General features: G+C 45.5%; 1 protein-coding gene across 2 annotated transcripts; it reads left to right on the top strand.

Moving 5' to 3' along the window:
- Positions 1-11,143: 11,143 nt before the first annotated feature.
- Positions 11,144-23,913, top strand: LOC136518369 (uncharacterized). Of its 2 annotated transcripts, XM_066512019.1 has the most exons (11): positions 11,144-11,336; positions 11,533-11,652; positions 11,999-15,115; positions 15,385-15,517; positions 15,666-15,754; positions 16,508-16,746; positions 17,921-18,007; positions 22,206-22,305; positions 22,771-22,981; positions 23,086-23,245; positions 23,486-23,913. In XM_066512019.1, coding segments are annotated over exons 2-11 (4,152 nt in total). In that variant the 5' UTR covers positions 11,144-11,336; positions 11,533-11,637; the 3' UTR covers positions 23,487-23,913. The 2 variants fall into 2 exon arrangements, with proteins under 2 accessions (XP_066368116.1, XP_066368122.1); XM_066512025.1 differs by lacking the exons at positions 22,206-22,305; positions 22,771-22,981; positions 23,086-23,245; positions 23,486-23,913 and adding an exon at positions 21,431-22,197.
- The last annotated feature ends 1,783 nt before the right edge of the window (positions 23,914-25,696 follow it).

Raw genomic sequence — 25,696 nt, 5'->3', positions numbered from 1 at the left:
TCGTGAGCCATGCCATGTTTTGAGCAGAGCCTCTCTACGGTTTGGAGTAGTTCATCCCACACCTTGCATAGCCGAGCAACCGTTGTGACCTCCAGGCTCGCCCTCTTCTCTAGGGTCATGAGTTTCTCCTCAGCCCCTAGCTTCAGTTCCCTTTCCTTCTCAACCTCAACCAGAAGGTTAAGGATCCACTAGCGAGTCTCGGCGTCCTTCTAGAGAAACTCATCCCACTCCTTCCTGACCCTGGCGACTTCCTTGTTGTCCTTCTGTGAACTTGTTGATAGGGCCTCGAACACCTTCTCAGCCTCATCAGCATCCTGATGGGCCTCGGCCACCCATGACCAAAGATTGTCTACCTCCTCGATGAGGGGAGTCAGCTCGGCCACCCTTTGCTGAGCGGTGACAAGCTGAGCTATTACCTCCCCGTGTAGCCATGCCTCCTCGATGAGGTGGTCCTAGGTGTCCTTCTACTAACAAAGGAACTAAGATTTCCCCTAGCTACGAGCTATGAGGGACTGCAGGAAGATGATGGTCAGGATACAAAAAGCATATAAAGGAGGATAAGGGCAAAAAGCAGGACCAAACAATACCCAGCTAGAGGGAACGACAACATCGCGCAATGCGCCCGTGGCATGGTTCAGGGCCTCGAGCATGGACACGATCCCTACATCGAGGCTCTCCTGCTTCATGATCTCAATGGTGTTGTCAAGGGTGAAAAGCGTTGACACTGGATCCTACTGATTCGTCCACCAGAGTAGGGGCTCGCACAGCGTAGGCGAGCCGCTGCCCATCGATGTTAGGGCCAGGGATGACTCTCTACCGACTCCTAGCACCGCTGACCCCTCTTGCCATGACGTCCCCACCGAGACGCTCCCTCCCGGCGATGGAAGGGGTCAGCAATGTGGACACCAACCCCTCTCCTAGCACCACAACTCCTAGGGACCCCTTGGCAGTGTTCCCCTCCATTCGGCCTATGCCAGGCACTATCACTTGGGCCACTGATGGCACGGGTCGCACCGGTGCCTTAGGTGCCGCTGCGATTGCGCCTAGTTGTGACCCATCTATCACGGCCACCTCCACCTGTGTCAATAGGGTCATGATTGGCTATGCTATGCCTACCGTGGTTGGTACCATGAGTGTAGTTGGTAGCCCCATCTGTCCCACCATCGACAGTGGTATCACGGCCGTCACTGGCTGCTCTACGACCTCCAAAAGCGCCCCTTGAGCCCCCGTGTTTGCCTGTCCCGCCAAGGGCACAAGCACCACCGTATGCAGTGCCTGACTGGCCTGCAACACGATCACACTAGCGCTGCTCCCGCCCAAAATAGGCCCGACACTAGCCGACGGCTGCCGCCTTAATTGGACAAAAAGCATGAGTCACGATGAAATCTAACCAAGACAGAAAAATAGAGAAACTGATAACTCACTCAGCGCCATTAGGCGGTAGATGCATTTGGGGGGTGTACCCCCCAACCTTTACTTCGCCTCATCGGAATGAGGCCATTTCAAGCCCACCCCCTACTCCTAGGTAGAGGGGCTCGCTCCCCTTAGCCCTTGGGGCACGATGGTAGAGCCACCCGCCTCCATCGGCACCTCGGGCTCGACAGTAGAGCCACCCGCCCCTGTTGACTCCTAGGGTAGGACAATGGTATGGCCCGCCTCCATCGGCTCCTCGGACGTACCCTCCCCTTCATGGAATAGGAAGGGTCCTGATGCCTATAAGGATGAATCGATACATGTTAGCGCATCCTCATTCTCTAGGTTGTCCCACTCGATATCATTGGCTACCTCCTCCTCCTCCTCATCATCATCACTATCAGTGTCCTCCCCTCGTTCCTGCACCTACAACTTTCATTGTTTCTTCCTCTTCTTGTCCTCCTTTGCCTTCCTCAGCCGCTCACCCTCGGCGTGATTCATCGTCCTCATGGCCAAATACCTTGGCAATGGCGCTAGGTGATCCATGAGGATGAGGTCCCTTAGCTGGTCTCACCCCTCTCAAAGTTAGTGTTAAGGGGTTGGGAAATCAATTGAAGAGAAGGTAAGAGAAGGAAAAACTTACGAAGGCGATGTGACCTAGCTCTGGCCACATTGAAGGATGCCTGACACTAGGTAGAGAAAATCAAGGGGGCACCTATGTCGTCTTGCAAAGGCTCCATCATCTCCTTGATGCGTTGCGCGATCTCAGAGTTGGGGAGCATTCCCTCAGTGAGCGTTGTCCCATCGAACGATGCCTCGGGCACCATCGCATACAGCGAGAGCACGCGCGTCATCAATGGCGCCACCCTCCTTGCGTGGTAGGCCCCGATGACTCTCAACCCCTTCAGGCCATTCTCCTTTAGGATATATATGGCGGTGATGTGGTCTCGGGTCTTCTTCTTGTCCTTCTCCGGGATGCCCCACTTCCTCCATGGCTCCGGGGCCTCTTCGATGAGGCGCTTGGTGAACTCGGGTAGAAGGGCAACGACATCATTCTTGAGGTAGAACCACTATGAGTGCCACCCCTTGTTGGACATCGAGAGCCACATGGACACATACTCACCGACCTGGTTGTTCCGAAGTTGGATGCCGGGGCACCCCATTGGAATATGCAGCTCCTACCTACCGCTTTTCTCCCTCTTCTTCTAGAGGGTGATGGTGAAGAAGTACCTCCATAAGTCGAAGTGGGGGCTGATCCCCAGGAACCCCTCACGTAGGGCGACAAATGCTGCCATGTGCTGGATCCCGTTGGGATTGAGATGCTACAGCTCAATCTTATAGTAGTGCAGCAGCCCCTGAAGAAATCTGTGGGTGGGGGTCGTGAACCCACGCTCGTGGTAGTGGGCGAACGACACCACATAGCCATCAGGTGGTGATGGCAAGTCCTCCTCACCGGGCAACATCCACTCCTCGGCCGAGGTCTGCATGCAGAGAAGACCATGACGGACGAGGCCCTCCATGCATTGGAAGGTAATATCAAAATGTCACCACGGATCCATTGGAGGTGGGGGTGGATGGATGCGGGCTCAACGGTGACGAAGATGCGAAGGCAGGAAACCTAAGCGATTGGTGGTGGAGGTCGTGGCTATGGAGGCAAGGATGCAAGGTATGAAACCCGGGGCTAACCTTTTGATTTTATAAGGGAGACTGGTGCGAGGAAACCAACTGCCTACCTAGATCTCTACGCCTACCACGATCTGCCACCACATCTCACCGTGGCACGCATGCACACAACCTATGTCTGTTCCCTCAAAAAACTTGCTGGACATTTCACCTCTCCGGACGAGCCATGACCCATCACTGGTAAGAGGAATACAGAACTAAAAACGCTACTACAGCCCATCTAGGCCCAGGAGTTTGAAGGTTGGCCCACCAACGGGTTCGACAACCACTTTGGGCGCCTTTTAAAGAGAGGGGTGGAAAGGGATGGGCCCGCTAGCGGCTAGAACCAAGGTGCATGAGCACCACGGGCATCCCAGCCCATGTTCGAGTCATGGCCGGATATGATCCATTGTTTTTTCTTGAAGAAAGGCATAGAGCCCTTGGGTCCGGTTGAATGGACCCAAGAACTATATGGATTGGCCGCTGAGAATCTGGAGTTGGTCACCAAGCTGACCCAAACTGGATCCCCGCAAATGAGATGCTGGGGCCCCACACGGACTAGCCCATTAACATCTCACCGAGCACCATGATTCGTCCGTAGAGGAAAATCATGGCATGGCTTAGCCCCTCCGTTTTTATCAGAAAAAATGCTTGAGGGAAGGCAATCGCAAAGACAAGCCAATCCTCGGTCGAACCCCTGCTATGGGTGGGGGGCTCAAGGAAAGTTGGGCTTGCACGGAGACTGGACGCATGACCATAGAACGACAGACCCCTGTAGGGGTTGAACTCAGGAAAGACCCTTTCCAAACCCACCAAATCTCATGGTCATACCCCCAAAGGGTCCGACCTCGATGAAAGGGAATCACCATCTCTGGGTCATGCCATGGGCGACAAAAGAAGGCCCTTAGAGTTCTCCCATTTGGAAAAACCTTCAAAGGAGTTTTGACTCCTCCACAGGCTCGGGGCTACTATTGGGGACCAATACTAGGGTACCCGAAGAGGAGGGGCTAATGACCATCAATATTGATTTATCTAAGCAGTCAAGAGCACAACTACAACTCCAACCGACCCTCAGGCACACAAACTCTACCTTGCCCAACCTCTGGGGGCAGCCTCCACCTTGCTTGACCCTGAGGCCACAGGCTCTACCACGTCCGACCCTAAGGCCATAGGCTCCACCTCGCCTGACCTCTAGGGGCAAGCTCTGCCTCACTCGACCCTAAGGCCACGGGCTCTGCCTCGTCTGACCCCAAGGTCGTGGGCTCTGCCTCGCTTGACCTCTAGAGGTGGGCTCTATCTCGCCTGACCCTAGGGCCATGGTCTCTGCCTTGCCCGACCCTAAGGCCGCGGGCACCGCCTCGCTTGACCTCTGGGGTAGGCCCCACCTCACCCAATCCCGTGGCCATGGGGGAGGCCATGGGCTTCGCCTCACGCTGACCCTGATGCTGTAGGCACCACCTCACCCGATCTCTGGGGGCAGGCCCTACCTCACCTGACCCCAAGGCCGCTGGCTCTGCCTCGCCCCACCCCATGGTTACGAGCTCTGCCTCACCTGACCTCTAGGGGTAGGCTCCTCCTCACCCAACCCCTCAGGTGTGGGCTCTGCCTCACCTGACCCTAAGGCCACAGGCTTTGCCTCTCCCAACCTCTAGGGGTAGGCTCTACCTCACCCAACCCTAAGGCCATGGGCTCTGCCTCGCTCGACCTCTAGGGGTAGGCTCCGCCTCACTCGACCCCTTGGGTGTGGGCTCTGCCTCGCTCGATGGGGTCCCATACCGCCGCCAACCACTCCGGGTCTAAGCATATGGGCCTAGGTCAAAACTTTGACACCAAGGAAAAGACCGGCACGCCATGATATAACTCATGGCCATGACAGGCCATACCTGAGGATTCACATCAAGAACAGCGTCGGGCATACCAGTACGATTCTGCCTAACCCTCATACGAACACTGACAGGCATGTCGGTTCACCACAACGTCCACTAGGACAGAGTGAAGCGCCATGACCGCCAGACGATGCCTATGCATGGCGCCAATGATGGACAAGACCATGACGTGGAACCATCCTTGTTGACATATACAGTATCGATGGGACCCGCATGAAGGAGAAGAAGGACCCAGCGATCCCGAAGGCCTTTGGCTCTCTCTCTCATTCTCCTCTTTCCCTCTGCTCTAACCCATGCTTTCCCCTAGCCTATAAAAGGGAAAACATGGCGCTCCATTAAGGGGCATCTGATGACGGATCAGATCGATTCAAGTCAGGTCCGAACAAACCCATCGAACCCTGAACACATGGCTGAGCAGCAACCAAGCTCTCTCAGCACCCGTTCACTCCTTTCACTAGAGACTTGGGACCCATCCCTCTCTTGTCCATTTGTAACCCCTACTATGAACTTTTAGTGCTAGTAACATGAGTAGCAGCAACAAACTGGACATAGGGGCATTCTGTCTGAACCAGTATAAACCTCGTGTCCTCTAAGCACAACATCCAAGCCAGACACGCAATATTAGAAATTTATTTGTTGGTGGTGACTCAAAACACTAACACCTAGTGCAATGCACCCAGAGGCACTGATAGCTGGGTCCCATGGTCAATGGCCCCCACATGTCATACACACACGAAGCAGAGGCGGCGGTTGACCGACCATAGCTCACCGACAGCAAGGCTTCCGGTGATGAGGTGAGCACCAAAGTGCTCCCCATCATGATGCGCATCGACTGGAGGGGTTGGTTGTCCAAGGGGCTCCCCATCACCATGGCAGACCATGGCACTACACGGCGGTGGTCTGGCCATCTCTGGCCATGGCGAGCTCAGACGAGCGTGGCTACAGCTTCATGGTGACCTAGCAGGGATCTAGGGTTCAGATCAAGTCATGGTGGAGCGGCAGTGAGGTCCGACCTCATGCGTGGAGCTAGGTGGCTCCTAGTGCATGGTAGCTGTGCTTGCCGTTCTGATGAGGTGACTACCGGTGACATGCACTCGTCTTAGGGTTAAGATACTAGGGCTCAAGGAGGTGTGGAAATGAGCACAAGAGGGAGAGAAGGGGGATTGGTTAGGTTTGGCTGTGGCGAGCTCATGCTCATGGCCCTAGCGGGTGCGCACAGTGTGGACGCGTGTTTCGGCGTCGACGAGGTGGTAGTGGTTCAACTAGCTGCAGCAATAGCTTCTAGGACCTATGGTGAAAACAAACCAAAGGAGAGGGAGGTCAGAGAGGCACTGGTTGGGGCTGGCCACGGGCGAGCTCAAGCTCGGTGGTGCACCATGACCATGGAGGCCATGGTAGCGGCACAATGTGGCCTTACCTGAGCACGAATGGTGGCACTAGTTGCTCGGGGAGGTAGAGTAGGTCACGGCGGAGCTACGTGCTAGACGAGTTGAAAGACGGTGCTGTGGTGGTGGCGTTCTCAGCTGGCGAAGGCACAACAGCGACACTGCTGCTTTGCTCCGCTCTAGAGCGACGCGCGGGCGAGAGAGAGAGAGAGAGCGAGAGCAAGAGTGAGCGTGAGGGTGAGTGGAGAGCCGTGTGCTCTCCCTTTTGGCGCAGCAGGGTGGGCTGGCGCCGGCGTACGACCGCCACGCAGCGCACGTGGCCTGCGCCGATCGGCCACGATGGCGCACGATCAAGGGCCGGTTCAGGCCTAAAACAGTGACTGAAACTCAATTTTGACCCCTGGTTACTCCTAATCCATGAAGTAATTTGTCAAACTAATCACACCATTATGTAGAGCTATGTGAGTACTACCAAATTGCTTAAAGGAGTTTGATCTAATTCCCAATGGTTTTCAAATGAACATGCTCCAAAGTAGTGTTCATTGAAACTGAAAACCAGTTTAGGACTTAGAAAAAAATTCCAAGTTTCAAAACATCATCAAGTTGATTTTTGTGAGCTCTATTTGACCATGTTAGGCACTGAATTAGCTCTTGGCCCTTAAACAAAGTTTGTTCCTCATAAGATAAGCTATAACTTTTATTAAGGTCCCACAGCCATGCAAGCTCTCTAAACTATTGTTCAACTTTGGTCAAACTAGCATCATGAAAAAGGCATTTCAAAGTAAGCCAACACTTAGAAGCATAATTGGGCTAGATCATGACTACAAACACGGTTCCAATTTCCATCCTAAGTGTTTCTAAGGTGTTTTAGTGACCAAACAACAATCACTTGCATTAGCCAAGCATGATCACAAGCAGATACATGTATAATTAAGCACCACATGTGATAACATAGAGTGTATGAAATGAAATTTCATATGCTAATGCTCATGCAAATGCAAGCACAAAGTGTAAGCTTAACACTAGGGTGTTACACCGGTCCACCTGGAGAAGTGAGGCATGAAGTACCAAGGAAGTAGGGGAGTAGCTAGTGGTGATCGAGGAAGAGAGTGTAACCAACTACCAGAGGCCGGAGTACTAGGCCGACGGCATCAGATGGGGAACACAGATGGGAGGGGAGCATGTCGAAAGGAGAAGGGAGCGGATGCGGACTCGGGTGGCGGTCGAGGAGGCGAGAACGAGGACATTAGATGTTAGGGTTAGTGAGAATTTATATCTAGCAATAGATCAAAATCTATTTTAATTTATTTTGTTCTTTTAAATACTACTATGAGATGACCTCTTAGTTCTTTTGTGTATAGAATTTTTTCAGTGTCTCTTCATTTCTCTATGACATTTAGTAGGAACGCGATGTAATGATTGTTACTGAGGTGGAAGCCAACGAATGGCAATCAACGGATGGATAGATCTAGTTAGCAATAGTTGATGACGTGGTTCACTATGGGATATGATAGAATTGGTAGTGAAAATTAGCTTTATATAAGAGATACAAATACAGATATAGATATAGATATAGATATAGATATAGATAAAGATATAGATATCGTAACAGGTGAAATAAATATATAGATGCTTGATTTAGTTCTAGAAAAGGGAATGACGCCTATGTAAATTACGACTTGGAATGGACATGTAGTACCAAAGAGGAATTCTATCAAAATTTTTGTTTTTCCCCACCAACATATGAGTTATGGGCTCTCATATATATTAAAAGAAACTAACACAAGTGATGTTGTGACCATTTTCTTAGAAAAGAACAAGTGTCAAGGATCATGTACATGTCTTCTCTAATAAAAAGTAGTTAAATCCTTATGTTTTAAAAAACAGAACATTGTTAAAACAATGAGCTAGTTCAACTACAAATAAAACAACATGAACTAGAGTGTCTTAATTAAAAAAACAACCTCATCTACTTATAAGAGCTGAGCTTCCCGATGAAGCTGTTCATGCACATGATGCGATAATGCTGGGTCTTGACTATAAAAATTTCCATCAAACAAAGTTTAGCGTAACCCACTTAACCATGAAATATCCGTCAAAACAAAGTTTTTAGTGCAAACCCCTAGTATCAGACTGCTTTATTCCTTCTACAACTCACTTGAGATATCAAATGGTAGCCATATCACGCGCAAAAAGAGTTTACTAGACAAATATTCACAAAGTGCTATTAGCCATTTGCACTACAATCCATAGTAAAATCTTCTCAAACAAAGATGTTAAACCATGTTATCCTTTCAAATTAAATTTGACCTACTCCTCTATCAAAACATATCCCTCTAGTTCATTTTTGTTCTTGTATTCATTTTAGTGGCACCAAATATATATAGATTTCGAATTTTAAACATGTTCAAATAACTTGTCACAGCAAAATGTCCAGTACATATATGCCCGGATGTGACAAAGAAAAGAAAATGAAACAAATAAGTTCATGATTAACTCAAACATCTAACAATATAACTAAATGGTAGTGCAAATTATACCTTTTAATATTCTACGGTTTATGCTCATGTGTTGCTACCACTTTCTGGATGGATAATTAAAGACATCACAAGCACAAGGTGATGTCGTGCCTAGGTACGCCCTTTAGTCTGGTTAGCTTGAAAAATACATTTAGTTATCAAGAAGGATGAACTTCTTGCTGTAGTTGTAATTTGAGTTCTAGAATTTTATTCTTATCTCTGATCATAAGTATCTCTATTTGTAACAGGTGGATCAATCAAGTTTAAAGTTTAGAAGAATGGACATAGACAATACATCAGACAATATATATAGCTCTATGATTTGTTGATTTCGATAAAAAACATCCAGATTAAAAAAAAATATGATAATAATAAGCCATCTATGCTGACAATGGAGTAAGCCAATTGGAGCATAACTGAAATCTCCATCAGCCATGTTTTACCTATGTTTTTAACTTCTATAAGTGCAGTTGATTACTCAAGGATACATGCACTTAATATATCATATTTTTATTAGCAAGCAAAAGTATAAGGTTATTATTGATTGAATGCATCGCTCTAGCGAGGAAGCATAGATTCCAAAGTTTTGCCTCTCTATTGCTACTCCATTTCTCTAATCACACCATTGCATCTTTTTTTACAAACCTAAGTTCAACATAGTTCCACATATATAGACACTCAGCTCGCATATACATCAATTCTATGAACATTATTAGTCATGTAATCGTACATCTAAAAGCATTATTTACTTGTGCGAATTATTTTTTTCCATAGCTAACATGTGACGCCATCATTACTGATTTACCCATTCATGCACACCCCACTACATAAATTCCTTAATTAAAAACACACAAGTGAGTCACCTACTATTGAGCTAGTTGATATGAGTAACATACAATATCTAGTGCCTACCTATGCATGCTCGTCGTATAAATCATTAATTTTTGAGTGAGTTAGCTTTCAACTGTTAAGCCATCACGAGACATGTAACGAATAACGTGATTCTTCACTGTTACATGCATGTTCCCTCTCTATAAATCACTAGACACCAAGTAGACTAAAAACCTAAACCATGTAGTCTACAAGTTATAAAAAACACGAGCAAACCAAATGGGTTGTCAATCACTAAATCATGAAACCACAATGAAAGTGATGTCCATAGTTAGTGATGATAAAGAAGGCTAAGCAAAAATGATAGTTGTGATAGCTTACTAGTGATATAACCACTAGAGAGTCCTAGAGAATATAAGAAATATCTAAAGGCGAATATTGACCTAATAGGTGCAGTTGACTACTCAAGGATACATGCACTCAATATATCACATTTTACCAGCAAGCAAAGGTATAAGATTATTATTGATTGAACACACCCCTCAAGGGAGAAAGCATATAGGTTCCAAACTTTCCTTCTCCATTGCTTGTTCTTTCCTCCAATCACACCTTTCCATAGTGTTGTTCCGCCCCCCTTTTTACAAACTTAATAGTTTCAACATAGTTCCACGTATATATCAACCGGAGGAAACCATCAATTCATGTAATAGTAGTACATCCAAGAGCATTATTTACTCATGTGATTCTTTTTCTCCAAGTAACATATGATGTTATCGTTTATGATTTACTCGTCCATGCAGATCCCACTACAGAAAGTCGTTAACTAAACCATACGAGTGAGTCACCGACCGTTGAGGTAGCTGATATGAGTAACATATAACGGTTTCCATTACCTATGTATGCATGCCCACCGTGCAATTAATCCTTGGGATCTGAGTTAGTGGTCGGCCGTTAGGCATATAAGAACATCGCTAAAACCCTAAAAAGATACTGTCTACAAAGTCACTAAACACCAGCAGACGAATTGAATTGTCGATCAAAAGAACTAGCCGTTCCCTGGAATCCTCAAACCTCAAATCCAGCTTTGTTTGTCTCCCCGTCCGTCCCGTGCGCACCGGGCAGCGGCGACTCCAGTGTGACAACGAGCAGAGCTGAAAAATGGAGGGAAAATGTCAGTCCACACAACCACACCCCCAAACATTCAAAAACCAAATCGTGACACTGACCTCTCGTACCCACAACCCTCCCCGGGGTCTGCTCAGGCACGAAACCAGATCAAACCCCACTCAACGCAACCCACCCCAACGCAGGCACGCAGCCTCGGCCCGCGTTTCCACGTCTGCGGCTGCGGCGCAGGCCCCGCGCGTCAGTTACCGCTGCCCACCCACCCAACGGGCACACTATCAACGCAGGCGCCCGCAGGCCGCAGCGCCGGATGATCCCAAAAACAAAACAAATAAACCCCCCCCCCAGGAAAACGCGAGAGAGCACAGCACAAGGCCGCCGGTCCCTTGTCTCCCAGTTCCCACTACTCGCCGCTGATCCTCCACCCGCCGCTCCTGCTCAACCCGCCGCGGCGCCTGGCCGGAGATCCAGCCGCCGGGAGCGCGGAGGTCGGCCGGTTGCTCCCGTTTCCGCTGGTGAGTGATTCGTCCTGGCTGTTGCTGGGGAGGGGTGGATGGATTCCCTTGTTCAAGGAGTTGTTTTTTTTCCTCTATCTCTTTGTTCGGGGAAGGAATCCAAATCTCCCTCTGTTCCTGCTCGGTTTGGTGCGGCGGACTTTTGCGCCGAGTGGTGCCGTACTGACCTATTCCTCCGTTCGGGTGGTTTGATTAGGTGGTTGCTCTTCGCCGCTGGAGATCGGCAGACGGAAGCAGTTGACGCCACAGGGCTTCGTGCTGCCGAATTCCCCAGAAATTTTGGGGGTTCAACCGAACCCCCATGCCCAACGCCACTGTGAGTTGCTTCCTGTCCCAAATTTCCCCAGGAATTACGCTTCTTTATTGGGGCTATGTTTTTGCTTGCTTGCTTCCTTTTCCGGTAGGGTTGCTGCTGGCGGAGTCTTTGCTTCAGACTACCTTTTGTTTTCTTTTTCTGGGAAACGAATTAAAATAGTTACTTGTGGTACATTTTTTTTGCCCGTTATGTTTTGCATTGTCCGGAATTTCTTAATCATGTCGGAATAGGTTTAAACAAGGGTTTAGGGCAGGCTGTGCTGTTTAGTTGGTTTACCATCTCGTGAACTCTAGATGAGAGAAATAGTGGAGTTTGATCATCTGATGAGGTTTTTGATCTTCTGCAGGGGCTTGGAATGGGCAATAAAGGCTCTCCTAAGGGAGCTCCAATGCCAGGAATGGAAGGAAGTGTGGCAAAGGATTTGAAGAAGGATCCCGCCTTCTTGGAGGAAAACAAGTCTTCTGGTGATGAGGATCTTGGCGGAGGGCCTGCCTTGACTGGGAAGAAAAGGAAGGACCGGAGGGGTTCTGCAGATGAGGACAGGAGTGGTGTGACAAAAAGGGTGTTGAGGTCCGATGCCATGAAGCTGCGTGCTGAGGCTGAGGCAGCCTGTGGAGTGGGTGCGGAGGTTAGCAAAACTGACAGTTTGGAGACGAAACACTGTGAGGCTATTGTGGAGGCTGAGGCTTGCAAAGGCAGGGTGCTGATGGAAGTAACTTGCAATGGTGAGGAAGCCAATGGATTGGTTAACTTGGACGCGAGCGATGTCTCGGAAGAGTCAGCTAGGTGTTCTGAGAATAATATGGGAATGCCTGGTGTTCCTGCAACATATATTTCTCAAGGTGATGGCTTAGGCACTCAAGGTAGCAATTCAGAATCAGATGATAAGACAGTCAAATCAGATGAGAAGGTGTCCGCTGTAACTCATTCAGAGCAGAATGACTCCAGAGCTGGAATAAACAGTTTGAGTGTTGATGAGGTCCAAGATAACAAAGTGAGACATGGACCTTGTCAGGGTGAGGTCATAGACTCAGCAATTGCTGATGATGCCAACACAAGTACAGATTTAACCAAAACCATCCCTACCAGTGGATCAGAATCTGTTAAGCAGGAGGATAGTAAGCAGGAGAATAATGTGGTTCATACCGAGGAAGTGATACTCCACAGTAGTGATCCGAAAATTGAGAAGCATTCTCACATTGACGATGTTTGTACAGAAACTGACATTTCTTTGACTGAGAATGGAAGATGCGCAGTAGATAACCACACTGATCTAACTGGGTGCACTAAGCAGGAGGAGAGGGGAAGCCCCGTGAACGAAGCCAATGATGTTTCATCACATGACATTGTCTTTACAAGGAGAGGTAGAAAATCATGTGAGACAAAGCAGGGGACATGTGGAGAGGAGTCGCGGTTTGAGAAGCGAGTTACAAGGTCAGCTACAGTTAGGCAGAGAGAAGTTTCTGGAAGCTCATGTAAAACTACCACAAATGAGGCTGCACTAGGAAGCAGAGGGAGGAAGGGAGATATTGTTGCTCATTATACAAGGAAAGTGAGCAGTGCAGTATCTCCAAAAGGTCACCATGCCGAGCTAGGAGAACGTAATACCAGTATGGAGAAGCAAGCAGTGAAAGAAAAGGTGGCTGATCGAAGAGACTCAAGTGTTACTGAGAATGATAATCATGTGAATGCCACAGAGAATAAGGAATCAGAAAATGAAACAGAGATCAATTTGAAGACACAACCACCTGTGGGAAGTGTCAGCATTCTTAAGAAAACAACCGGAGCAGCTGTTTCTGCGGTGGATCAGAATATCTCTGGTTCAGCCATCACTGAGAGAAATGATATGGAGCATACTGATTCTGATGGAGTTAAATCTGAAAATAAGACTCCTGTGCAGAAACCAATACTGTCTGTTGGTGCGAAAATTGTTGCCAGCAAGAAGAGGATATTGGAAGCAGGGCTTGATAAAATCACTGGAAAGTCACCAATTGATTTGCCAGCCATGAAGAAGACAAGAAATACGTCTTCTGATCCTGAGATAGACCAACCAAATAAGTCTTCTGGAGAGAAGCTTATTGGGAATAACTGTGATTTGGGCAATAAACGTGTTCTGAGGGAACGGCAGCATCGCAATCAAACAAATTTATCAAGCAGATCTTCTAACCACTCTAATCAAAATGCTATCAAGCAGACACAGGATCAATCTGATGATGATGAGATCAGCAGTGATACTTCCTACAGGAGAACTCGTAGCGGACGTCGTCGTGGTGCTGCCCGTCTTGTCGTGCCAAAACAAGAGGACTCCAGTGATTCTGAAGAAGTTATTGTTGTGAAAAAGAATCGGCGGAAAAGGAAGAAATCTGTGCATAAACAAAGGGCTGGATCTAAGTTGAAGCATACTTCTGGTCCTTCCAAAGCAGGTCGTTTGGGTAGACCTCCTCTGATCAAATCTGAATCTAGCTCCTTATCACTGCAGCCAGGAAAAGGGGAAACGAAGGTGCCTGAAGGTACAGGAACTCTTCGTGAAGAAAAGCAAAAAATAAGTGATCAGATAAAGGCCATGCTTCTAGATGCTGGCTGGACAATTGATTTAAGACCCAGGAATGGTAGAGACTACATGGATTCCGTGTATATACCTCCTAGTGGCAAAGGGTCTTACTGGTCAGTCACAAAAGCATATTATGCGTTTCATGCAAGTATGGAATCTGAGCAGAAGGAAAGTTCTAAAGACCAGACTTTGTCAAAAAAATCTGTTGGTAGCCCTGGCAAAATGCAGGTCTCTGGTTCTTCAGGTTGTACTTTAACAGAGGATATCCTTAGCAAATTAAAAAGAGTTGTTGTAAACAAACGAACAACCAAAGTAGCAATTCAAAGGTTGAGACAGAAAAGGTTCAAAAAGGAAAAGAAGAAGAACACTACGAATTCAAGAAGACTGCACTTAGGCAATGAAAGAAAAAAACGAGGTGGTTGTGCTCTACTCGTTCGTGGATCGAACAAGGAGTCTGGCAGCGGCACTGATGGTTTTGTTCCATATGAATGGAAACGTACAATCTTCTCCTGGCTGATTGATCTGGATGTTCTATCAGTCAACACTAAGCTGAAATGTATGGATGAAAGCCACTCAAAGGTTTTACTAGAGGGTATTGTCACTAGGGATGGGATTAACTGCAGCTGCTGTAGCGAGGTCCTTTCAGTGCTTGAATTTGTAGCTCATGCTGGTTCTGAAGTAAATAAGCCATACAGAAACATACTTGTGGATGGGCTAGACATTGACCTTTTGCATTGTCTCATTAATGCATGGAATATGCAGTCTGATGCTGAAAGGCAAGATTTCTTTCCTGTTAGCATTGAGGGCGATGACCCCAATGATGACACCTGTGGTATTTGCGGCGATGGAGGCAATTTGATCTGCTGTGATGGATGCCCCTCGACATTTCACATGAGTTGTCTAGGACTGGAGGTATGCATTTATGCCTTTCATACGAGTACTGTTATTGGCTGTTGTCTTAATTGTTTTTCATTAACCGTAACGTTTCTTTTGATTGAATCAACTAATGGCAGTATTTTAATTTATGTACCTTTTTTTTCAAATTTAGCTGTTACTGCATTAGGGCATGATCGAAAACTTGCAATGCCCAATAATAGTGCTCCCAGTTTTCTGTACTGATAAGACTCATTAAAACTTTTCGGCACATCATTCTCTAATCTATTGAATTTCCAATTTTGCAGGAACTTCCCTCTGATTATTGGTGTTGTGCAAACTGTTCATGTAAGTTTTGCCATGAACATTCTAGTGATGGTGCTGAAGACGCTGCTGATGTTGATTCTTCATTGCATACTTGTTCCCAGTGCGAAGAGCAGTGTATGTGATCCCTGTTTATACTTTTTCAGTAGTTCTTTCAAATTTTGAAGTCTTTGATACTTTTTATTCCGCATTTTCATTATTATCTTACTATATTATGTTGATGCTCAATCATGTCTTTGAGTATTTCATACAATAATGTCTGCAGATCATGAAGCCTGCTCTCCTGAGAATGATTCCATAACTAACCTTTCCAGTCAGACAGGCAATCTATTCTGCCAACAAAGCTGCAGACTGGTAACGCTTGTCAGACTATTGTTCTTTTTCCCTTGACCTTGTTTCTGGATATACTACCTTGTGGTTTTCATGAGCATAATTCAAATGGTGACACTTGCTATTTTACTTTGATGTTTGAGGCAGACATCGTTTCCTTTTTGTTAGTGGCTCATGTTGGGTTTGGGACTAAAAGGCTTTGCTGTTGTTATATGTCTGAGACCTCAGTCATTAAATATATGCACCATCTTTCATCTCTCTACTCTGTCAGCTTCCTTTCTTGATTATGCATATATGCTATTTCCTTCTGTGTCCAAGTATCTGTACTTGATATAATACCAATCTCATGTGCAACGTACATATATTCAGGCCACTGGTTTTTATTTACATGAATTCCATTACTATAAGTGATTACATATGGGTGTGGTATTTGAACTCCTATTTAGTGACATGAGAATCTTGTCATTTCAGTCCAACTATTAAAAGGTCTACTCTTCTTCTGAATTTCTAGTTTTGAAACTAGACAATTGGTATTTAGTCTTAAGAAATGTCAAATGCGAAAGCACCATGGAAGTTGTGTCTTTTCGAAAATGCTCTATTAACCACTAGTTTTTTTTTACCATCAAACACACTTCCTGTCTAGATGCTCTATATCTATTTGTTGTTTTATTTATCTTCTCGTTTGTTAATGTATGTATACCCTCCTATGCCCCAACTGACCCAAGAAGTTCCAATGATATAATTACAGAATCTAAAATCTCTATTTCTGTGATGCAGCTGTTTGAGGAATTGCAGAATCTTCTTGCAGTCAAGAAGGATCTTGAACCAGAATATTCATGCAGAGTTGTTCAACGCATCCATGAAGATGTACCAGAAGAAGTCCTTCCTTTGGACATAAGAGTTGAGTGTAACTCCAAGATTGCTGTTGCACTTTCATTAATGGATGAATGCTTCCTTCCGATTGTTGACCAGAGAACTGGCGTCAACTTGATACGCAATGTTGTGTATAGCTGTGGGTATGCATCTATCTTTCTACAAGGTTGCCGTAATCCATGCAGTTTCAAGTATCCTTTGTACAACGTGCAAGCTGTTGATACTATGGCCTTTTAATTCATTCCACACTATTCTCTCTCCCACCCACCTTCTGTGTATTGGCGGGGCTATCGGGTTGAGCTGATTAGACAATATTACTGAACTTGTTGCTCATTGTTAACTTGTCATCTCTGTGCATAATGGAGAAGTGCATAGCTCTTCATAGATTGACATGCGTATATTAAATGGGTTTCCTCGTCATAAATTTAACTGCTTTTTAGTATTCTGGAGATAGTAAAGATTTTAGCCCTGTTAATTTTGGATGTTGAGTCATTTTTGGTAATTCTAATAATATAACAATCTTCATCGTTTTCTCTATTTTCATCTGTAACAACTTAGATCATATCCTTATGGTATAGGGGGCCATTGGCATATTGTAGTATGTAAGGGATAATTTAAACTAATTTGCTCCATTACATACTGAAATTCAACTATATACTGAAGTAAACCCTGACAATGCATACAATGCACATAACACCATCTGTGCTTTTAACCACTGTTGACCTGCAGCCTTTCCGTTAGTCCATTCACAACCTGCCATTCTGTTCCGGCTTTTGCAGTCCTTTCATGCTTTAGGTGTTCCAGGGTGTCAGCTTGATGCAATCCTAACTTTGAAAAGTTCCTAATATGGTAGTTTAGCTAGGGATAGGTATGAATGGGTAGTACCATTAAGTGGAAGTGGTATGTGGCCTTATGTGGGATCGAACTTAGAAAATTATTATTGGAACCATGATATGTGATACATGCCAAATATACATCATACATAGAATAAAAAAGGAAGCAAAGGCTGTAAGCACCAAATTTTCACCTGGACATACATCAAATAACAAAAGGAAGCAATGCGCCATGCGATTAGTGGCACCGTCAAAATGTAACTCCCACATTTCCAATTTATTAATGTAATCTATCAAAAAAGCGCTTGATGGGTCGCTGGTTGATTTAATGGTCTCATTATTGCTTGGAACGATTTTTTTTTTTGTTGATGTGTAAATTGGCGTATTCTTTTAACAGTTACAGGTTTCTGTGTTGATGCCATGCTGCCGTGGCAACTTTTGTCGGAGATAACTAATTGCTCCTTTTGTCTTTCCTTGCATGCAGATCAAATTTTGCCCGATTGGATTTCCGTGGATTCTATATATTCATTTTAGAACGTGGAGATGAAATAATAGCTGCAGCATCTGTCCGGTGTGTTGTTTCCTCTTATTTTCTTTTTCTTGCTATGTTTTGTGACTGTCTAGGCATCTATATGGCACTGAATGCTGTATCCAGTGAGATATATACCCAAGCTATATAGATCTGAATACCAATTTGGTGAAATGGATAAGAAAGAACCATACTATACAACAACAACAACAACAACAACAACAACAACAACAAAGCCTTTAAGTCCCAAACAAGTTGGGGTAGGCTAGAGTTGAAACCCAACAGAAGCAATCAAGGTTCAGGCACGTGAATAGCTGTCTTCTAAGCACTCCTATCTAAGGCTAAGTCTTTGGGTATATTCCATCCTTTCAAGTCTCCTTTTATTGTCTCTACCCAAGTCAACTTCGGTCTTCCTCTGCCTCTCTTCACGTTACTATCCTGACTTAGGATTCCACTACGCACCGGTGCATCTGGAGGTCTCCGTTGCACATGTCCAAACCATCTCAACCGGTGTTGGACAAGTTTTTCTTCAATTGGCGCTACCCCTAATCTCTCACGTATATCATCGTTTCGAACTCGATCCCTTCTTGTATGACCGCAAATCCAACGCAACATACGCATTTCCGCGACACTTAGCTGTTGAATATGTCGTCTTTTCGTAGGCCAACATTCTGCACCATACAACATAGCAGGTCTAATCGCCGTCCTATAAAACTTGCCTTTTAGCTTCTGTGGTACCCTTTTGTCACATAGGACACCAGACGCTTGCCGCCACTTCATCCACCCTACTTTGATTCTAAGGCTAACATCTTCATCAATATCCCCGTCCCTCTGTAGCATTGATCCTAAATATCGAAAGGTATCCTTCCTAGGCACTACTTGACCTTCCAAACTAACATCTTCCTCCTTTCGAGTAGTGCCGAAGTCACATCTCATATACTCAGTTTTAGTTCTACTAGGTCTAAAACCTTTGGACTCCAAAGTCTTCCCCCATAACTCCAGTTTCTGATTCCCTCCTGTCTGGCTTTCATCAACTAGCACTACATCGTCCGCGAAAAGCATACACCAAGGGATGTTCCCTTGTATGTCCCTTGTGACCTCATCCATCACTAAAGCAAACAAATAAGGGCTCAAAGCTGACCCTTGATGTAGTCCTATCATTATCGGGAAGTCATCCGTGTCTCCATCACTTGTTCGAACTCTAGTCACAACATTGCTGTACATGTTCTTAATGAGCCCGACGTACTTCGTTGGGACTTTATATTTGTCCAAAGGCCACCACATAACATTCCTTGGTATTTTATCATAAGCCTTCTCCAAGTCAATAAAAACCATGTGTAGATCCTTCTTCTTCTCCCTATACCGCTCCATAACTTGTCTTATTAAGAAAATGGCTTCCATGGTTGACCTTCCGGGCACGAAACCAAATTGGTTCATAGAGACCCGCGTTATTGCTCTCAAGCGATGCTCGATAACTCTCTCCCATAGCTTCATAGTATGGCTCATCAACTTAATTCCCCGGTAATTTGTACAACTTTGAATATCCCCTTTATTCTTGTAGATCGGTACTAATATACTTCTTCACTCATCAGGCATCTTGTTCGATCGAAAAATATGGTTGAACAGCTTGGTTAACCATACTACAGTTATGTCCCAGAGGCATCTCCACACCTCGATTGGGATACCATCCGGTCCCATCGCCTTACCTCCTTTCATCCTTTTCAACGCCTCTCTGACCTCAGATTCTTAGATTCTCCGCACAAAGCGCCTATTGGTGTCATCAAAAGAGTCATCCAACTGAAAGGTTGTGTCCATATTCTCACCATTGAACAATTTGTCAAAGTACTTTTGCCATCGATGTCGGATCTCATTCTCCTTTACCAAGAGATGCTCCCTTTCATCCTTAATGCACTTAACTTGGTTGAAGTTCCGTGTCTTTTCTTACGAACCCTAGCCATCCTATAAATGTCCTTCTCTCCTTCCTTCGTACTCAAATGTTGGTAAAGATCCTCGTACGCTCTACCCTTTGCCACACTTACAGCTCGTTTTGCAGTCTTCTTTGCCACCTTGTACTTCTCTATGTTGTGCACACTCCTGTCATGGTACAAGCGTCTATAGCATTCTTTCTTCTCCTTAATAGCCCTTTGGACTTCCTCGTTCCACCACCAAGTATCTTTAGCCTCGCGTCCTCTTCCTTTGGTTACTCCACACACCTCTGAGGCTACCTTCCGAATGTTGGTTGCCATCTTGTCCCACATATTGTTTATGTCGTCTTCTTCCTTCCAAGAGCCCTCTTTGATAACCCTTTCGTTAAATACCTCTGACGTCTCCCCTTTCAGTTTTCACCACTTTGTTCTTTCAATCTTAGCTTGTTTATCCCTACGGGCATGCACCTGAAAACGAAAATCTTCCACCAAAAGCTTATGTTGAGAAACAACACACTCCCCTGGTATCATCTTGCAATCCAAGCATGCTCGTTTGTCCTTTCTTCTTGCGAGGACAAAGTCAATCTGGCTACAGTGTTGTCCACTACTGAAGGTCACTAGATGAGATTCTCTCTTTCTAAAGAAAGTGCTGGCTATCATCAGGTCAAAAGCTACCGCGAAGTCCAGAACTTTCTCCCCCTCCTGATTCCTACTACCATACCCAAAACCTCCATGAACTGCCTCGAAACCTGCGCTTGTAGTACCTACATGTCCATTAAGATCTCCTCCTATAAAAAGCTTCTCACTACTAGGTATAGCTCTAACCAGGCCATCTAAGTCTTCCTAGAATTGTCTCTTAGCACTTTCGTCGAGGCCTACTTGGGGGGCATACGCACTAATTACGTTCAAGACCATATTATCAACGACAAGCTTGACTAAGATAATCCTATCTCCTTGCCTTCTCACTCCCACCACACCATTCTTGAGGCTCTTATTAATCAAAACTCCTACTCCATTTCTATTCGCGACTGTCCCTGTGTACCAAAGCTTGAAACCTATATTGTCCATCTCCTTCGCCTTCTGACCCTTCCATTTAGTCTCTTGAACGCATAATATATTTACACGCCTCCTAGTCGCGGTATCAACTAATTCTCTTAACTTACCTGTAAGTGACCCTACATTCCAACTACCTAAACGGATCCTAGTTGGTTCGACTAGCTTTCTTACCCTTCGCACCCGTTGACTCTGATGTGAAGACCCTTGCTCATTTTTCACTACACCCGGGCGCTGATGTAGCGCGCCACTAAGGAAGCGACGACCCGATCCTTGGTTACTTGACACCATGCTCAGATCACGACACGGCGCGTCACGGGGGTGACGACCCGGCCCTTGCCCATTTAACACCATACCCGGGTTCCGATATGGCGCGTCGCTAAGAGGGTTACGCCCCAACGATTTTCTTTCGGGTTTCATCTCCATTTAAGTGGCTAAGTTTTTACATTGGCTCTCCACGCCTAACACAACCCTCCTCCTTTACCAGGGCTTGGGACCTACTATGCTGGGACACCAAAGGCGCCTCACCATAGGCGGAGTTAAGAAAGAACCATACTATAGGCTCTAAAAAACCCTTGAACAGGCCAAAGTTTGTCCCAATGTGCCAGCAAAAGATATTCTAAACAAGCAACCATGGCGGGGTCCGGTGTTCTTTGAGTTGAATCAATTCATTTCTAACTAATTTTCAAACACAGTGACTTGACTTTGCATATTTCTAGTACTGGTGATCTTGTTTAGTGCCTAACTTTAGTATAGAGCTGTACCCGTTACTCACTTGAATTACTTTACATGATCGTTGTAACCATTGTATATTCCAGTTTGAAAGAAAAGAACATCCTTACTGGAATGCCTACTTGCCTAGTATTTTGCTGTACAGGTCATGGCTTGGCGCTGAATAATAATCTATGGTATTTGCAGTCTCATGGAGGCAAACCTCCCTTTATCTTTCTTAACTAAGAAGTTTTGAATGCTTCTTCTAGGAAGGTTCATTTCATGTTTTCACGAATATAGTTTGCATAATTAATCATGCATGTGTGTGAACTTTCTGTAGCTTGCTAATACACATCTGTCAAGGCATGTTTATACCTTGTATTTTTTTTTCGTACATGAACTTTCTGTAGCTGTTTTGTGGCTGTCTTGTTACATCATTGGATGAACAGTTAACATAAACTGACAGGCTCTCTACTTTTAGGTAGGTTACTATTCTTGAATTACTGGGCCCTTATATGATTTTTTTGTTTTCATATCTTATCCTGGAACAGAATACATGGAACCAAGTTAGCTGAGATGCCGTTCATTGGTACCCGGAATATGTATAGGCGACAAGGAATGTGCCGCCGACTTGTAGCTGGAATCAAAATGGTATGCATGCTTGATGGTGCTATTGCTAGTGTAGGACAGCAATTATTTGCAGAAAATGCATTTAATCCTTCGGTGATAGTTCCCTAGTTTTATTAGTAGCACTTGTATTGAATAGTAGCCCCATGGGCGTTATATATAGGAGTACGAGTCCAGCACGATATATAGGGTTCGATTGCTTAACCCCTTGCATGTTACAAAGGTATTCCTTAGCTTCTGTGTGCTTTTTCTGATTTGTACAATCCTTGTACTGCTGAACTAGTCTACGCCGCCTTACATGGTTGAACCCACTGTGGAGCATTACTTGTATTTTCAGAAATGTCTGCAACTACCAGTCTAGCATAGTTGTCCTGTCTATACACCTTACATTGATGATTACCATAGTAGGTTAGATTAACTGATCTGATATCTTGCTTAGTTGCACTTTTCTGATGGTGTTTAATTATTGCCCCTTGTTTTCTATGTCAGATCCTGAGCTCTCTCAATGTTGAGAAGTTGATCATTCCTGCTATCACAGAACTTGTGGACACCTGGACATCTAGATTTGGATTTAGTCCACTTGAGGATTCTGAGAAGGAAGAAGTGAAATCTATTAGCATGTTAGTTTTTCCTGGTACAGGTCTTCTCCAAAAGCCATTGCTGAATTCCTTACCTAACGGAGATCAAAGTTCTCAAGGAGGTCAGAGCAGACACCATATTCCTTGTTGATATCCCAATTATTTTCTTTTCCTTCTGTATAATGGTCATCAGACATTTATACAGCTGGTGCTGTTTCCTCTGTAGACAAAACCGAGAAATCACCTGATGTAGCCAATGAAGATTCTCTTTGCTCTGATGCAAGTGCTGATCCCCTAGGTTTAGGGGTCAAAGAGCATGGGGACAACAGCAAAAATGCTGATGGTACTTGCAACGGTGCTGTTTCACAACAATCTCCCCATTCTTGGTAAGTGCAAGTAAAGCTTACATGTTTGGTTGAGATATTGATACAATTGTGTAAATATTACAATGTTGAGACAAACCACCTAGTTTTATTTCGTAGTCTAGTTAAAATATTCTGCTGTATAGGGTGATGGTGGTAGATATCTTTGTTGGGTGCCACAAGATAGCTGTAAATGTTCGTATCATTCCATTACCATTACATGTGTCTCATGACCTTTTTTTTTTTTTTTAATCTTTGTTGCAGATGGTAAGATTTGGTTGCAAGCTTTCTGGGCCCCAAGCTTTTACATGGACGAAGCCTCCATTTGTTTTTGTACCTCTTGAGTTTTGACTCAGCAGTTTGCATGACATCCATCCGTTGGCAGAAAGAGGCTTGCGGTTTTTTGCAGATTATTAGTTGCTGGGGCACCCCTGTAGTTTTTACTCAGAAATCGACGGTTCAATTGACTCGTCGGTCGGCCTGGGAAGAATCAGCCTGTGCAGTACTGAAGCGTTAATTCCAGCCAGCTAACTTGATGTGCAGCTGAAAAGTCAGCATGTAGAATGTGGAGGATAGTTCCCCTTCTTTTGTTTTTTCGTCGTTAACTTAAACTCCGAGGGCGAATGCAGCCACCAAATGGTCGTAAATGTTACACCAGTTGTTATTTTGTTAATAGCTTTATCTTTTCGCTAGCGCATTCCTGGAATCATCTCTCGTTTCTGTAAGATAATTCTCATCTCAAGATAAACTGATGTATGCGCAGAGCTAGAAATAGTGCACCTGATCCGTCGTGCGGAATCGGTTACCTAATCCCTGTTTTGGTCCGAGAATTCGCTTTGCGACCATGGTTTCTTTTTGCATGAAGGGGTCGCCACCGGCACCGGCGTCGTGGCCTGGCATGGCGACAATCCAATCCTTGGTAAGGGGTTCCGTTGCGCCCGGCGGCCCGGGGGGTCATCGACGGCCGAGCTGGCGCGGTCCATGCGGACGTCAGGGTCAGGCTGCTACCCCTCCTATCCGACAGCTTTGTCAGGTGGAGGGAGGAAAGGAAAAGAGCTTTGCGATGGAGGAAATCACGGCGCGAATGAAGCCAACGACGGACGATGCTGACCTCCCTCCCAGGCTGTGGCTGCTGGCAGAGCTCCAGCCAACAGCACCAAATCGTTACGACTGTTGTGCGCGGGCTTTTGGCCCAGTCACTAGTCTTGCTGGGCTTCCCTAATCCAAATTCCCCATTTTTTTTTACAATTTAGCCTTTTTTTTGAAGAAAATTTATGTTTGCCCCCCTAGGAGACGTAAACTCATCTTTGGACCCTGGGATCGGCGCCAGAACTCATGGCGTCGAGGTAACATGTCTCGGCGTCACAGATCTCAGCTCCGAGGTGCCTGGCCGTGCACAGCAGGGCATCCTAGGTGGCGTTGACGTGACGGTACTTCGGTGCCAGAATACATGGCGCCGAGCTTGGCGCCACAAATCTTGGCGTAGATCTCGGAGCCATGTATTCTGGCGCCGAGCATGGATTCAAAACCCATGGCCAAGTTTCCCTTGTCGAGGCTACTCTCATTTCTTCCTCCCCCTCTCGATTTCTTTCTCTTCCTAACCCGCCCAATCTCTTAAATCGACGAATTTGACCTTGGATATTTGGATTTGATCCATACATCTTCACGAGCAAGGTATCCTCTCTCCCCTTATCATCTTTACGCATTAATTTGGTATATATTACGTCTATTTTGCAACCCTAGATACATTATTACCTAATGTTTGAAGTGATTTTTTTTTATTTTTTGTATTATGTAACGGTAGGATGCCAAGACGTGGTAAAGCTAGTAAGCCAAGGTAATCTCTTATCATGGTGTTATATTATGTTTTCATTTATGTGCAACAAATAGAAAAACCCTAGGTTTATGGTTTAATGTTCATTGCTTTCGGTTCTTAGAACAAATTTGGTTCAATTGTAGTTATGGCCGGATGACCGGAAATGCCTTCAATCCGTTGCCTCTGCCTAGTGGTGTTCCAGTGCCCATGTGCTTTTACGACGATCCTTGCAAAGTAGCCAAGTCCGATGAAGAGGACATGTATAGGCAGATATATTGGATGTGTGCCAATTTTGCGTTTGAGCCTACACTTTGTCAGCGCCGCATTAATAAGATGGTGAGAAATTGATGTTGTTTAATATTTATTTTGTGTCAAATGAAGTCTTGCATGATTTATTTGTTTTGTAACAATTGCATTTGTTGCAGACCCCTCCACTGCTCTGTGATTTTGAGCAGTGGATCGACACTGAGATCAAGTCAGAAGACAAGGAGTGGATGCAGAAAACTGTTACGGTGGGAGGCAGAGGACAAGGAGATGATGGAGAAGAGACACAAAGAGGAGGCTCTAGAAAAGGAGCACAAGGAAGAGGAGGAAAGGAGGCGAGTTGCTTCGTACATGGAGGAGAGGGAGAGGAAGCTTGAGCATGCGCTCCGAGCGAA

The sequence above is a fragment of the Miscanthus floridulus genome, chromosome 2 (genome assembly GCF_019320115.1).
Source record: "Miscanthus floridulus cultivar M001 chromosome 2, ASM1932011v1, whole genome shotgun sequence".
In the NCBI taxonomy this organism is placed as follows: domain Eukaryota; kingdom Viridiplantae; phylum Streptophyta; class Magnoliopsida; order Poales; family Poaceae; genus Miscanthus; species Miscanthus floridulus.
The sequence above is the reverse complement of the archived record's forward strand: the minus strand, read 5'-3'. Positions and strand labels throughout refer to the sequence as shown.